We start from the raw sequence: 12,447 nt of genomic DNA on the forward strand, positions 1-12,447 counted from the left end.
TATTATTATGTATATTTGTGTGTTCAAAAAAGTTATTTTGTTTTTGTCAAAATAAGTGGGTACCGAGAATTCATTTTAATATTTGTATACCCTGAGGGTAGCCCTCAGGGTAGAAGCGTATTATTGTAGTGTGCCTGCAGGAAGTGTATGTAAAAAGCAGAAGGAGGCATCTCCGATATCCGTCTGTCTGTCTGTCTCTCCGTGTGAAACATTGGATCGGATCGGAGACTATAAGAGAAAAAGTTATTAACAACACTTGTAATGTTTTTACGCAGATCGAATTTGCTTTCAAAATCAATTAGTAAGCGTAATGTTGAAGCTAATGATTTTTTGAAACATATAATAATATCTGTAGTATCCATAATTCCTAATAATTTGTTTGCGATCAGATTAGGAATACTTTTGTATGGCAAAAACGCATACGGGTCTTATTTGCTCTGACTGACAATCTGATAAATTATCTACTCTTTGGTGAATTTTTTGAATTAATACTTCATTCGATATACCAACATTTGCGATTGCATTTCTATTAAAAATTCTAAAGTATTAAAGTATGATTTATAGTATGTTCTTGTGCTGTGAACAGTTTTTTCATTGAGTGGAGTTCTTATCAAACATGTTCGATGCAGTCAGACTTGGACGCAGTTGCAACCGCAGTTGAAGCTAAAGTTCCATTCTGAAAATCATTGGCAGTCTCTGATTTAGTTTGAGACCGAGTCTACGCTTCAGTCGCAGAGTCTGCGAAGATTTCCAATGTTGTGACGGGAGTGAAAGAGAGATAAGAGAGTGCAAAACAGGGAATTATCGTCTGACCCCGAGAAGAGTTGAGACAAAAGCATTGTGCTTTCACTTTTTTATCAGCATTTGGCAGCTTCTAGTGGACAGTGTCTGAGTGGTGTCAAGTCAAGTTAAGTATGCTGGGACTAATGATGATTGGCCTGGCGCTGCTGCTGATGATGGGAGGGACACAGACCATGACCATTACCAATGGTCATTGCCAGAAGAACATCAGCGTCAAGTACCAAGTGCCAGTGACGAAAACAAAGATCATTGGTAACTCCAGCAATCCCCATGCAGGAGAGCAGCTGTATATTGTGTATGAGGAGCGTGTGCGTTGGGACACTGTGCAGATCTGTTGTCCAGGCTATCGCACCATTATCTTTGGCTTCTGTGAACCCATTTGCCAGGAGCCATGTCCGCCGCACAGCTATTGCCTGGAGCCCAACAAATGTCGCTGCATGCGAGGCTACGAGCACTCGCATCATCCCAACCAACAGCATCAACTCATTTGCCGTCCCATCTGCCATGGCGGCTGCCCTGAGCACAGTCATTGTATTGCCCACAACGAATGCGAGTGTCGTCCCGGCTTCAAGGATGTCAGCAGCTGGTTCAGCCTCAGCCTCAGCTGTGAGCGCATCCAATGTGGTCTCGAGCAGCGCTATGACATCCATCGACATGCCTGCGTCAAGATCGAGATGAGCATGGAGGAGCTAATGCAGCGAGTGGCCGAGCGTCTGGAGAAGGGCCTTCCAGCTGAAGGAGAAGCTGAAAGTGACACCGAGCAGCCTTTGGAGTAGCATTAGTCGGACTGCATGGGTTCGCTGATGTTCCTACTTAAAAGCATTAATCGAGATTATTCATATTTATAGGTTTAATAAAGAGATAAGACACAGATCTGAAAGGAAGTGACTAAATTACGATTGAGAGGATATATCTAAGCAATTGAGCATAAATAAAATATTCGTTTTTGAAAATGAAAGCATTAGATTAATATAAATTAAAATAAATCTATTGTGTTATTCAGCAAAATCGCATTCTACATAATAATCATCATTAGTAATGTTTTTTAAGCTTCGTAAAAATTGAAAATAATTTTAGAAATTGCAGTGCGCTAAAGTTTAGCTTTACGTGATTGCAAAAGTTTCAGTATAAATGTGTTGATATTTTTTATACCCGCTACCCATAGGGTAGAAGGGTACTATAACTCTGTGCGGGCAGGAAAAGTATGTAACAGGTAGAAGGAGGCATCTCCGACCCTATAAGTATATATATTCTTGATCAGCGTCAACAGCCGAGACGATATAGCCATGTCCGTCTGTCCGTCTGTGAGTCTGTCCGTCTGTCCGTATGAACACCTAGATCTCAGAGACTATAAGAGATAGAGCTATAATTTTTTTCTTTTTCGACAGCATTTGTTATGCTTGCACGCAGATCAAGTTTGTTTCAAATTTTTGCCACGCCCACTTCCGCCCCCGCAAATCAAAAAAATCGAATAACAAGCATAAATTTAAAGCTAGAGTTGCGATATATAGTATATATATAGGTATATATATATAGGTATAATTACTACAGTATTTATGATTCCTGAAAATTTGGTTGCGATCAGATAAAAATTGTGGAAGTTGTTAAAGAAATACTTTTGTATGGGCAAAAACGCCTACTTACTAGGGGTCTGAGTTGCTTTGGCCGACAATCTGGTACATTGCGCCGTCTATGGTATATTTTGAATGGTGTGCTGTATCAATATACCAAACATACCATTTGGTATATTTTTAGTATTTTTTAGTATTCTCGGTATATTTTGAAAATAATACCGCAATATTTTGCCCTTATTAAAAATGGGTAGCGGGTATTTCACAGTCGAGCACACTCGACTGTAGCTTTCTTACTTGTTTTTAATTATCTCTAACTTGAGATGAACGAAGAATTTAAATACTAAACTTTAAACAAAGAAAAGGAAACAAAAATAAACCTATGTTTCAAAATTCTTCGATGTCTATATGAATGATTTCTATATAAACAACAAAAATGTAAAAGATCTTAGCGATTAAACCCTTTTGTATCGAGGTACAAACTGTTTAGAATATATAACTAAATATTCAAATAAATTTTTCGACTTTTGATGTTGATCAAAATTTTAATCAGTTAAAAAATGTCTACTAAACTGGAATTAATAAGTGTAACAAAATGCGCAACACATTATAAATCTATATGCAATTTTATTTGTAATAATTCAAAACAATTGGATTATAGAATTATGTAAATAATAAAACTTCTCCTTGCGTTTCAGTAAATAAAACAAATTAACATAAAATGTATAACTTATGATCTAAAAATGTCTACTCGAATATAGTTTTTTGTTGAATGGGAAAAGCTGCAGGCAAGCTATCAGGACGCATTAGAAATAATAATCATAAACTTCATCATCAACAGCATCATTGTAATCATCATCATCATCATCATCAAAGTTAACAAAGTTAATCATCATCACTCATACAAATTGAGTGAATAACCCTCTCCTTTCTCCGCTCTATATGCTATATATATATGGTAGAATAGGTGTATATTAAGTATTGTAGTAGTAGTAGTTTTTAGCTGGCACTCAATGGCTTGAAAGTCCGTTAAATTCATTTCATTTTAAAGCTCAAGTTCCCTTTGCTCTGGTATCTGGATAATTTTGGTTTTCTTTTGGTTTCTTCATCAGCTACGCCTTCCATCGATTTATGCATAAAGCTTGTCGATCATCTCGGCATACATTTTGTTAACCACATTGCGCTTCACCTTCAGAGTGGGACCCAATTCTCCGGTGACAATGGAGAAGTCATGGGGCAGAATGGCGAACTTCTGCACTTTCTGGGCATTCGAGATGGACTGTTTGTTGGCACGCTTGATGCCATCCTCGATGGATTTGAAGACCTTGGGACAGGGACCAGCATTCAATATCTCCGAGAGTGTCTTGTGCTCAACTCCCAGAGATTTCATCCAAACCGTCGACTCGTGTGTCAACTCATCCAATGGTGCACCAGTGTCCTTGTCGACCTCCGTCTGGAAAATAAAATGCCATTAAAATCTGTTGAATTGATAGACCAACAACTTAAGACTTACCTTGATGGAAACCAGAACCGTCAGATATTTGCGCTGTTCACCCACAAGGAAAGCATTGGAAATGCCATCGAGCTCCTTTTTGATAATGTTCTCGATGTGCACAGGCGGAATATTCTCGCCACCGGCTGTGATGATGAGCTCCTTGGAGCGGCCCGTCAGACACACGTATCCCTTGTCATCGATGTAGCCCAAATCACCAGAGTGCAACCAACAATCATCGTCCAGCGATTCTTCGGTCTTCTCCTTGTTGGACACATAGCCCATGAAGACGTGACGGCCACGAATGCATAGTTCACCATGTCCATTCTCATCGGGATTGATAATCTTGGACTCACAGCCGGGCATCGATTTGCCAATGGTGTTCAAGAGCGTGCAGTCGGGCTGGCAAAGTGTGTGACAACCGCCAGTCTCGGACATGCCAAAGGCATCCAATATCTTCAGATCCAGGCTGAGGAAGTACTTCTTGGTCTCCGGTGACATGGGAGCGGCAGCGCTCACCAGGCTGACCACACGATCAAAGCCCAGGGCTGCCTTCACCTTGGACATGACCAGGGACTTGGCAATCTTGTAGCGGAAACCTCCGCTGCTCTTGCTGCAAATGAAGAAAAGTTGGTTAGCAAAAGTTTAATTGGAATTGTTGATTAGTTTTAGCTGGCAAACTTGATAATTGCATTGGCCAAGGATAATGCACTTGACAGCCAAGTTGACCATGTGCGCGCCGGGAAGGCTTCTTGTCAGAGATGGGATTGGGTATGAATTAAGTATAAAAGTATGTGAATAAGCGTAAGTTGAAAGTCCTAATTAATATGCAATTGATGTCCCCAAAGCGGGAGACATAGTTGTGAGTTGTTGTCTATTTGATAAACATGGCAAAATGGAAATATGCAGGCTATGAAATATTATATTATTATTGTAGTTTAAAGTTTTTTCACAAGGAGTAATCAAAATAATAAATTATGCAAATTTTGTCGCATATGTATTTTATTAGATGTTATTACGAAGTTGTGTAAATAGAGATTCTATTTAGTTGTTTAATAATATAAATTTATGCAAAGAATTTAAGCATTAAGTCAGAGACTAGAGAGAAAGTATCTATGGTATAAATCTAACAATAAATTTCACTTATGAGTGCAAAATTATAAAAAGAACTACGTCACAGAGTATATAAATAAGTGGTTAATACAAAAGTGTTGTGTATGTATGATATTCTAGTTCCTATGCTTAATCAGAGATGTTTAACATACAGAGCACTTCACATTTGGCTGGAGATAGCTAATCGAGTTGAATAGTCTAGACTGGCCGCGCTTTAAGGCAAAGCCGACAGTGCACTAATCACTGGCAAACTTGAAGTTGCGGCAATAGCTCCACAACACTCTGGCAAATGACTGCCACGAAATTGCAGAAGTTGTGGGAGAGCAGAGTACTGTCTCATGCGCAGGACGTGCCCGCATGCATGAGCTTGTAGCATCACGGATCCAGCATCCAGCATGCTGTTGGTAGCCGTAACGTGTACAACCTGACGTATGAGTAATGTTGTTGCCTGTGATTTTGGCTTCAACCAGAGCACGCCGCTGGCTGCCTTTGGCCGCTTCGCTTGCATAATTTAGCGTACGAAACGCGGCAGTGCCTCGCAGGGATTGCTTTCACCCAGGCAGCCAGGCAGCCAGAAGTGGGAGGTGGGTGGATGGGTGGATGGTTTAAGCCGTTGCAGCCACTTTAACTGTGCATCCTTTTTGCATAATTTATGCGCACACAAAAGTTAAAGTTGAAGTATTTTTTGTTCTTTGTGTGCCGTGTCGTCCTTTGGCGAATGCAGTAATGCAAGAAAGCAAACAGAAAGCTGAGAGAAGAAACTCACTCCTCTCGCACTTACCCTTGATTCTCCATGTAGTGCTTCAGTGTGATGCCCTTGGCCCAGCCGGCAATCATTTTGCTAAAGCTGCCACTGGAGCTGGCAACGGCAACCATGCGCTCCTGGAACTTCTCAAAGACACGCGGCACGCCCATGAAACGCGTCGGATGCGCATCCTGCAGTGACTTGACCAACGTGCCCTTCAGCGCATCCTTATCGGCAAACCAAATGCAGCCGGCCATCGAGGCAACCGTATAGACATCGACAGTTTGGGCAGCCACATGGGACAGCGGCAGATAGCTGACCATTGCCTCCGATCCCATCACCACCTTCTCCAAACCCTTGGCAATGACACGCGTATTGAAGGCAATGTTATCGTGTGAGAGCATCACACCCTTGGGCATGCCCACGGTGCCCGAGGTGTAGACCAGCGAGCAGCACTCGTTGATGGCAACGCTCTCCAAGCGCCGCTTGTATTCGTCCTCCACATCGCTGACGTTCATGGCCTCAATCTCCGACCACTGTCACAGAACGAAGCAATTAATCAGTTAAGATGTAAGAGAAACAAGTAAAAAATCTAGAGTCGAGTGTGATCGACTGTGGGATACCCGGCACGCATTTTCAACAAAAGTAAAATAGTCAAAATACACCTAATTAATATAACTAAGTATACTACAACATACCAAAAGTTATATTTGGTATATTGGTATAACTTGTGGTATATTGGTATACTAAATAAATACAAAATATTCCCTTTTTTAAATAAATCAAAATATTTCAGTACTTTTGATAAAATATTCAAACTTAACAAATTGAAAAAATACTAAGATATACCAAACACTTTATATGGTAAATTAGTATACTAATATACCAATTTTAATTAAAATATTGCGGTAATATTGCTAAAATATACATAATGAATATACAGAAAACTTTTAAAATATATCAAAAGCTTTACTTGGTATATTGATATAAAAATATTCAACAAAATATTCGAGATTGTTAACCACAGCTGTGAAGATGCAGCATATGTAGCCGTATAAAATTATTTCTTGAATAACTTCCAAGTTTAACTGATTGCAATTAAATTTTTAGGTTTTGTGTGCAGCAACATCAAGTGATGTTAACAGAAATTGTATGTTTATCTCTTCTAGTCTCTGAGATGTTGGAGGTGGACTTGACTATTTCGATTCAGTTGTCGACGCTGATAAGAAATGTATATACTTTAAGAGGTCGAAGATACCTCCTTCTGTCACATACATTTCCTCTCGGCAGCCAAATTGTGTCGGGTATAAAATGGATGTGAACTCACCCTGTAGTAGCCATCCTCCTTTTTCAAGTAAGCTGGATACGGCTCCTGGATTTGAATGGCCGCCTTAAGCAGTGGCAATTTGTCGCGAATCGATTGAATTTTGTCCATCTGCTTCGAGTCATCCACAACGACAATTTGTGCCCGCGAATCCGCGAGAACATGCAGCACAGCCTCAGCGGAATTGGTCGTGTAGATGCCGGCAATGATGCCACGTGCATGAATCGCACCCATGGCTGAGTAGAACCATTCGGCGCAGTTGAACGCCAACACACCCACCGAATGATGCTCCTGCAGGCCAAGTTTGACGAATGCCTTGGCCGTCTGATGAACCTTTTGCTCGTATTGCCTGTCGGTCGATTGAGGTTGATTGGTTAAACGAGGCGCTGATTGAGTTAGCCGAGAGTCGGACACTTACTTGTAGGTGACTGTGGTGTAGCCTCCGTTTTTTCCATTCTTGGTACGCAGAGCCGGATAGTCGGGATAATTGTTGGCGCTGCGCTTGAGCAGACCGGGTATGGAGATGGGTTCCTCGGCACCAAGACCCTCCTTGGACATGCGGATCTTGACGGCCTCCTCGGGATTGGTGGTCCTATAGTTTTCTGCGGGCCTCAGGCGATTGGGGCCTGGGCGATTTAGAAGAGCTTCGTTTGGATTTGCGGCCATTTCTCAGTCTGCTGTGTAAACTGAAATTGAGTTAGAAAAACGATTAGTTCAGCGAATTGCAGTCTTTGGAATAACTGAATTTAGAATGTGACTTTCTAACGTAATCATACGACCTGTGACTAAAGTACAACGATAGAGGTAGGAAAGGGGTGCAGTGTCAAGGTTATCGTCACACGTTTTATACTCGGCACCTTGCAGCTTCTTATCGTTATGTTTAAATTATGACTTAACACCTGATTAGAGGCGGCACAGTGTGGCTGTAAATAATTATACTATACATACATACTATATCAAAATTTATGGCACACTATGGCTTCAAGTGCTGAACCGCTTTTAAGGTAGCTACCATACTCCACTACTTTGCTATAAATAATCGCAGCGGTGTAAAACCAAGTCAACTTATAAATAAAAATACAGGAAATTGCAGCAAAAGTGGTAAATCATTCTTAAGTGAATTTGTAATTAAATAAGATCAACAGCTTAAAGTGCCATCAATAAAAATAATTATCTATTCCAAGTGTAAAGTAAATAATTCCTTTTTAGGAATTTACAATTTAATATTTGCAAAAAAATTATTTCAATGAATTATCTAACTTTAGAACTTTACTTTAGAAAATTACAAACAAATTATTTTTATACTTATTGTCACTAATATGAAAATAATTCGTTTGAAATTATACATTGAATTAAATGGCAAGAATAATTTGGACAATCACTTTATTCTATTCAATAATTAGCCAATTAACATAAATTTTTGTTTGCTTTTATTGCGTTTTAATAGCAGCAGAGAACAAGATTTCTGACATAATTGCCAACAAAATTAATTTACTACCGCTAGAAAATTTAAATAATTGTAGAAATTCAGACGCTACAATAAGTATAAAATATAGTTTGGTTAAATATTATATCATAGTAGTTATTATGGTGGGAAATTCGTATTTAATTTTACAACTACTGACAAATTAAAATAATTCTAGAAATTGAAAGGTTAAAAGAAGTACAAAAGATAGTTTGGTTAAATATTATATCATTGCAGTTATCAAGGTGGGAAATTCGTGTTTCCCGTAAGCTTTGACATGTCATTAGTTGTGAAATCATAGAGCACCTTTGATCTTATCTAGAACTTATATTTGATAATGCCAGACTACCGAAGTCTTGGCTTACGATAGTCAACATACGAGCTAAGTTTTTTCTCTTTCCTTTTCGGGTACAAAGGGCTGCGACGGCTATCTCGATATCTAGTGTGAACATACATATGTATACATATATGTATGTACATAAGTACTATTTACACCTGTTCATAATTTTTTATTAATCAATAAAAGAAGCGGGCAAACCATTTCGTATGTTTCGTGTGATAAGCACAAATACCCAAAATAAACAAGCAAACCGATTTTTTAGTTCACAATGAAAATGAACGAATGAAAAGTCCAAAGTTTATTGACAAGTCTGAGACCAGCTGATTTTTCATGTTTAGTTGGAAAAATTTCCAGTTGCCCGGTAACATTACTTAGTAGCCAAAGTTCCGCCTATGATTAGATCTCATTGATTGATGGAGAAGGCCTCGGGCTATGCAATTTACGAGTACTACGACACAAATTGACTGATTGACAGTCAACTAATGCACACGCTTCTTCAATAAAAACGTCGTAAATGTATTTTAATTGTGTTGTGATTTTGTTTTAGCGAAGCTGTTAAATAAATTCATTCTTGAATATGGAAAGAAAATATAGTAGAAGTAATCAAATCAAATTTTTCGAAAGCATACAATGAGTTTACAAATTTTTTAAAGCAATTAAGTTCGACATCATTATGAGATTGCTAGAAGGCTTTGTGTGGTAGAATAAATCACAAATAATGAACGACAGCAGTTTGTGCTATTTTTAGTTGAGGAAACTCGTTTTGAAATATTTCTAAAATTGGCTAGAATTGTCAAGAAATTGCGGCGGAAAACAAACTATCAATTTTGAAAATAAATGAACAGTAAAATGTTGTCATAAATAACAAATTTTGAACGCTTGTAATAACAATCATGACTTTGCTATTGATAAGCAGAGAATTCGATTTGCTGTGGCTTAATGACGATATAACAGCTGCTGTGATCATAATTAAGTTCGATGCGACAATGTGTACTTATATAATGAATATTAGAGAATCTCTGACTGCTTATGTCAGAGCGAAGAGAAACAATCGAAATAACACTCCACACAGGTTGAGCTATAAGCAACATGCATAGATCTACATAATATTTGATCGAGCTCATAATATAGAAATGTATATAAGTTTGTATTAATACCTCCTACATACAAACGTACAAATATATACATATATATGTGAATGTATGTGGGTATGAGAAATCGTATGTTTGCCTCTACAGACAGTAGTTTGTGTAGTTTTATTAGCTGTGGCGAGAAACTCAGAAACTGAGCATGGAGGAGGAAACCGGCTTTTTGATAAGAAGCGTATAAGTCTAGACATGTGCTGTGCTCGTACGATTCGTAAAGTGTTGAGAATAGTTCTTGATTTAAATTGATATTAATCCAAGAACACAACGTACTTGGAACATTAATCTCACGAAATATTACATGGGAACCACTTTAAGAAGCTGCGTATGAAAACAAAAAACCGATAATGAGAGCTGATCTAAAAATATTTGCCATGCGTGTGTGTTTTTTTTTCTTTTCTTTTCTTCTTGTTCTTATTCGTCTTTCGGGGACAACCAACGAAACTGTCGAAAAATGGAAAAAGAGAATAGCTTGTTGCAGAACTGAAGAATTTTATTATATTTTTGTTGTGTTGTTGACGTAGTTCTTTCTGCTGCTTTCGAAAGTGGTATAAAGAAAAGAGCTGAGTTATTTTTTTTTTTTGTGGTAAATGTAAGAAACGCGATCAAAGCAAGAAATGACAAAAAAAAGGCAGGCGAAATTTTAGAGAATCATGAAAGAGACCACTGACGGAACGTCAAGGTGACAATGAACCCAGCGAACAGTGCACTGACCCACTAAAATTTTGAGAGAGAAAACTGAAGGGAAACTGAGAGAATACTTCATACAAAAACACAAAATAGCCGGTAAAATGTGGGAAAATGTACATATTTTGAAAAGCTCGCACACACGTGTTTTCATTAGTCTTAATATATTTTCTTGTTTGGATGGAAGTTGTTCACGCACTCGGTCAAATATATTATTAAACTTACATAATTTAATTTAAAATATTGTGTTTTATTTTATTAAGAGGGAGCGCGACACTTGTAATATTCAATCGCTTTTCGTTTAATGGGTTTTCTTTTCGTATATTATTTGTGTTGTTGAGAGCACGTCAAACGCAGACAACCGCACGCAGCGAAGCCAAAGCGTAAACTGAAAGCAGAACAGGATCGGATGCTATAGAAAACGTCGATCGCTGTCGCTGTTGCTGTCGCGGTTTGCTGTTGCTGTTGCAGGTGTTGTCGTCGATCGCTTTGGACTGTCTTAGAGCTACCTGCTGGCGCAGTTCTGTTATCAGTTGTGCGCCCCCATTGCGCTCTCTCGCTCGCACTGATTACAAATCGAAATCAAATGCCTAATTCATGCTCATGCTAGGCGCATGCTCACACAACACAATATCACCAAATCTTCTGATCTTTCAATTCTCGAAATAAATAGAATAAAAACAAATGTATTTACGCTTATCAGTCAATAGAGTTGGTTTTCTATTCTGAGGGAGGAATTCTAACTATTAACCATTATTTTTGTTATCGTAATTTGTGTAACTGTTTATTTACTTAGAATAAATAAATACAAGTCAGTCAATGTTAATAAACTGACTAATAATTCTATTTATTTATATATGTATTTGACTTTCTTTACATATGGATTATTTTTAATTAATTTTGTATACATTAAAAATAATGCAAATCTACGCATTATGCAACGAAAGATGAAACTAATATTTTTTATTTAAATTCTTATCAGCAGAGTATTAATTAGAGGCACATGGAATGCAATAAATTTATTTCAACATCATATTATTTTTAGCCTATAGGTTAATTGCAGTTATATGGCTGAAATTCCACAAAACTACTTTGAAGTAAATCTCAACTATAATCTTAGTAAATAATCAGCTCAGCTTGAAATAAACTTATCAATATTCTCTTACGCCATATGAAATATATATTTGATATACATTGAGATTATAAATACTAAAACATAGTTAGGGTTTTGTTTGGGCTCGGCCTTGAGACACTTTGTGAACTTGACTGAGCAAAAGAAATATGATTTCTTGATTTAAAAAATATTTCTCAATGAAATTGAACAAAACGTTTACTCTTCACACAAGTAGATTTATTTCTACATTTTGAATTAATTTTGTTAAACGTTCTTATCTCATTAAAATGACTAAGAATTGCAAAGAAAAATATTGTAAGAGTGTAACTTTGTTTAATATGAATCACTTTATATTAAAATAGCCCATTTCCGCAATATATTTACCGATAAATATTATTTTGTATTAAAATGAGAGTTCATTGTCTGCACTAAGAGATTGTGATTATCTCTTTAGGCCAAGCACCTGTTCTATTAATCAACAGTTGCAAATAATTTATATTACTCATTATGTCTATTAGATATTATCGCATTGTTATATTGAATTTAAAGAAATTTGAAAACAAACGTCTTTTATCTGTGTTGAATTCCTCAAGAAATATTATTGATTGCTCGATTTGATCAATTGAAATGTTTTTACAGACGCAAACTAT

At 37.5% G+C, this 12,447-nt stretch overlaps 2 protein-coding genes across 2 annotated transcripts; one reads left to right on the forward strand and one right to left on the reverse strand.

The window, feature by feature from the left end:
• Positions 1-685: 685 nt before the first annotated feature.
• On the forward strand, positions 686-1,819 carry LOC132783484 (protein kinase C-binding protein NELL1-like). The gene is made up of 2 exons (XM_060788682.1): positions 686-1,596; positions 1,650-1,819. Exon 1 carries the CDS (start codon positions 915-917, stop codon positions 1,575-1,577), a length of 663 nt encoding a protein of 220 aa, XP_060644665.1. The 5' UTR covers positions 686-914; the 3' UTR covers positions 1,578-1,596; positions 1,650-1,819.
• A 1,160-nt stretch (positions 1,820-2,979) lies between these two features.
• Positions 2,980-11,073, reverse strand: LOC132783482 (very long-chain-fatty-acid--CoA ligase bubblegum). Its single transcript, XM_060788680.1, has 6 exons — positions 10,909-11,073; positions 7,465-7,732; positions 7,050-7,395; positions 5,759-6,258; positions 3,886-4,477; positions 2,980-3,825 (listed from the first exon to the last, which is right to left on the reverse strand). The coding sequence occupies exons 2-6, from the start codon at positions 7,710-7,712 to the stop codon at positions 3,502-3,504; spliced, it is 2,010 nt and encodes a 669-aa protein (XP_060644663.1). The 5' UTR covers positions 7,713-7,732; positions 10,909-11,073; the 3' UTR covers positions 2,980-3,501.
• Positions 11,074-12,447: the final 1,374 nt, after the last annotated feature.

This window comes from Drosophila nasuta, chromosome 2L (assembly GCF_023558535.2).
Source record: "Drosophila nasuta strain 15112-1781.00 chromosome 2L, ASM2355853v1, whole genome shotgun sequence".
Taxonomy (NCBI): domain Eukaryota; kingdom Metazoa; phylum Arthropoda; class Insecta; order Diptera; family Drosophilidae; genus Drosophila; species Drosophila nasuta.

Bases quoted from the DNA above. Each gene is read 5' to 3' on its own strand.
- LOC132783484 (XM_060788682.1), top strand. From the start codon at position 915: ATGCTGGGACTAATGATGATTGGCCTGGCGCTGCTGCTGATGATGGGA.
- LOC132783482 (XM_060788680.1), bottom strand. From the start codon at position 7,712: ATGGCCGCAAATCCAAACGAAGCTCTTCTAAATCGCCCAGGCCCCAAT. The intron at 4,478-5,758 runs GTAAGTGCGAGA...CTTCATTTGCAG, and splicing joins CACTACATGGAGAATCAAGG to CAAGAGCAGCGGAGGTTTCC. The intron at 3,826-3,885 runs GTAAGTCTTAAG...TTTATTTTCCAG, and splicing joins CGGTTCTGGTTTCCATCAAG to ACGGAGGTCGACAAGGACAC.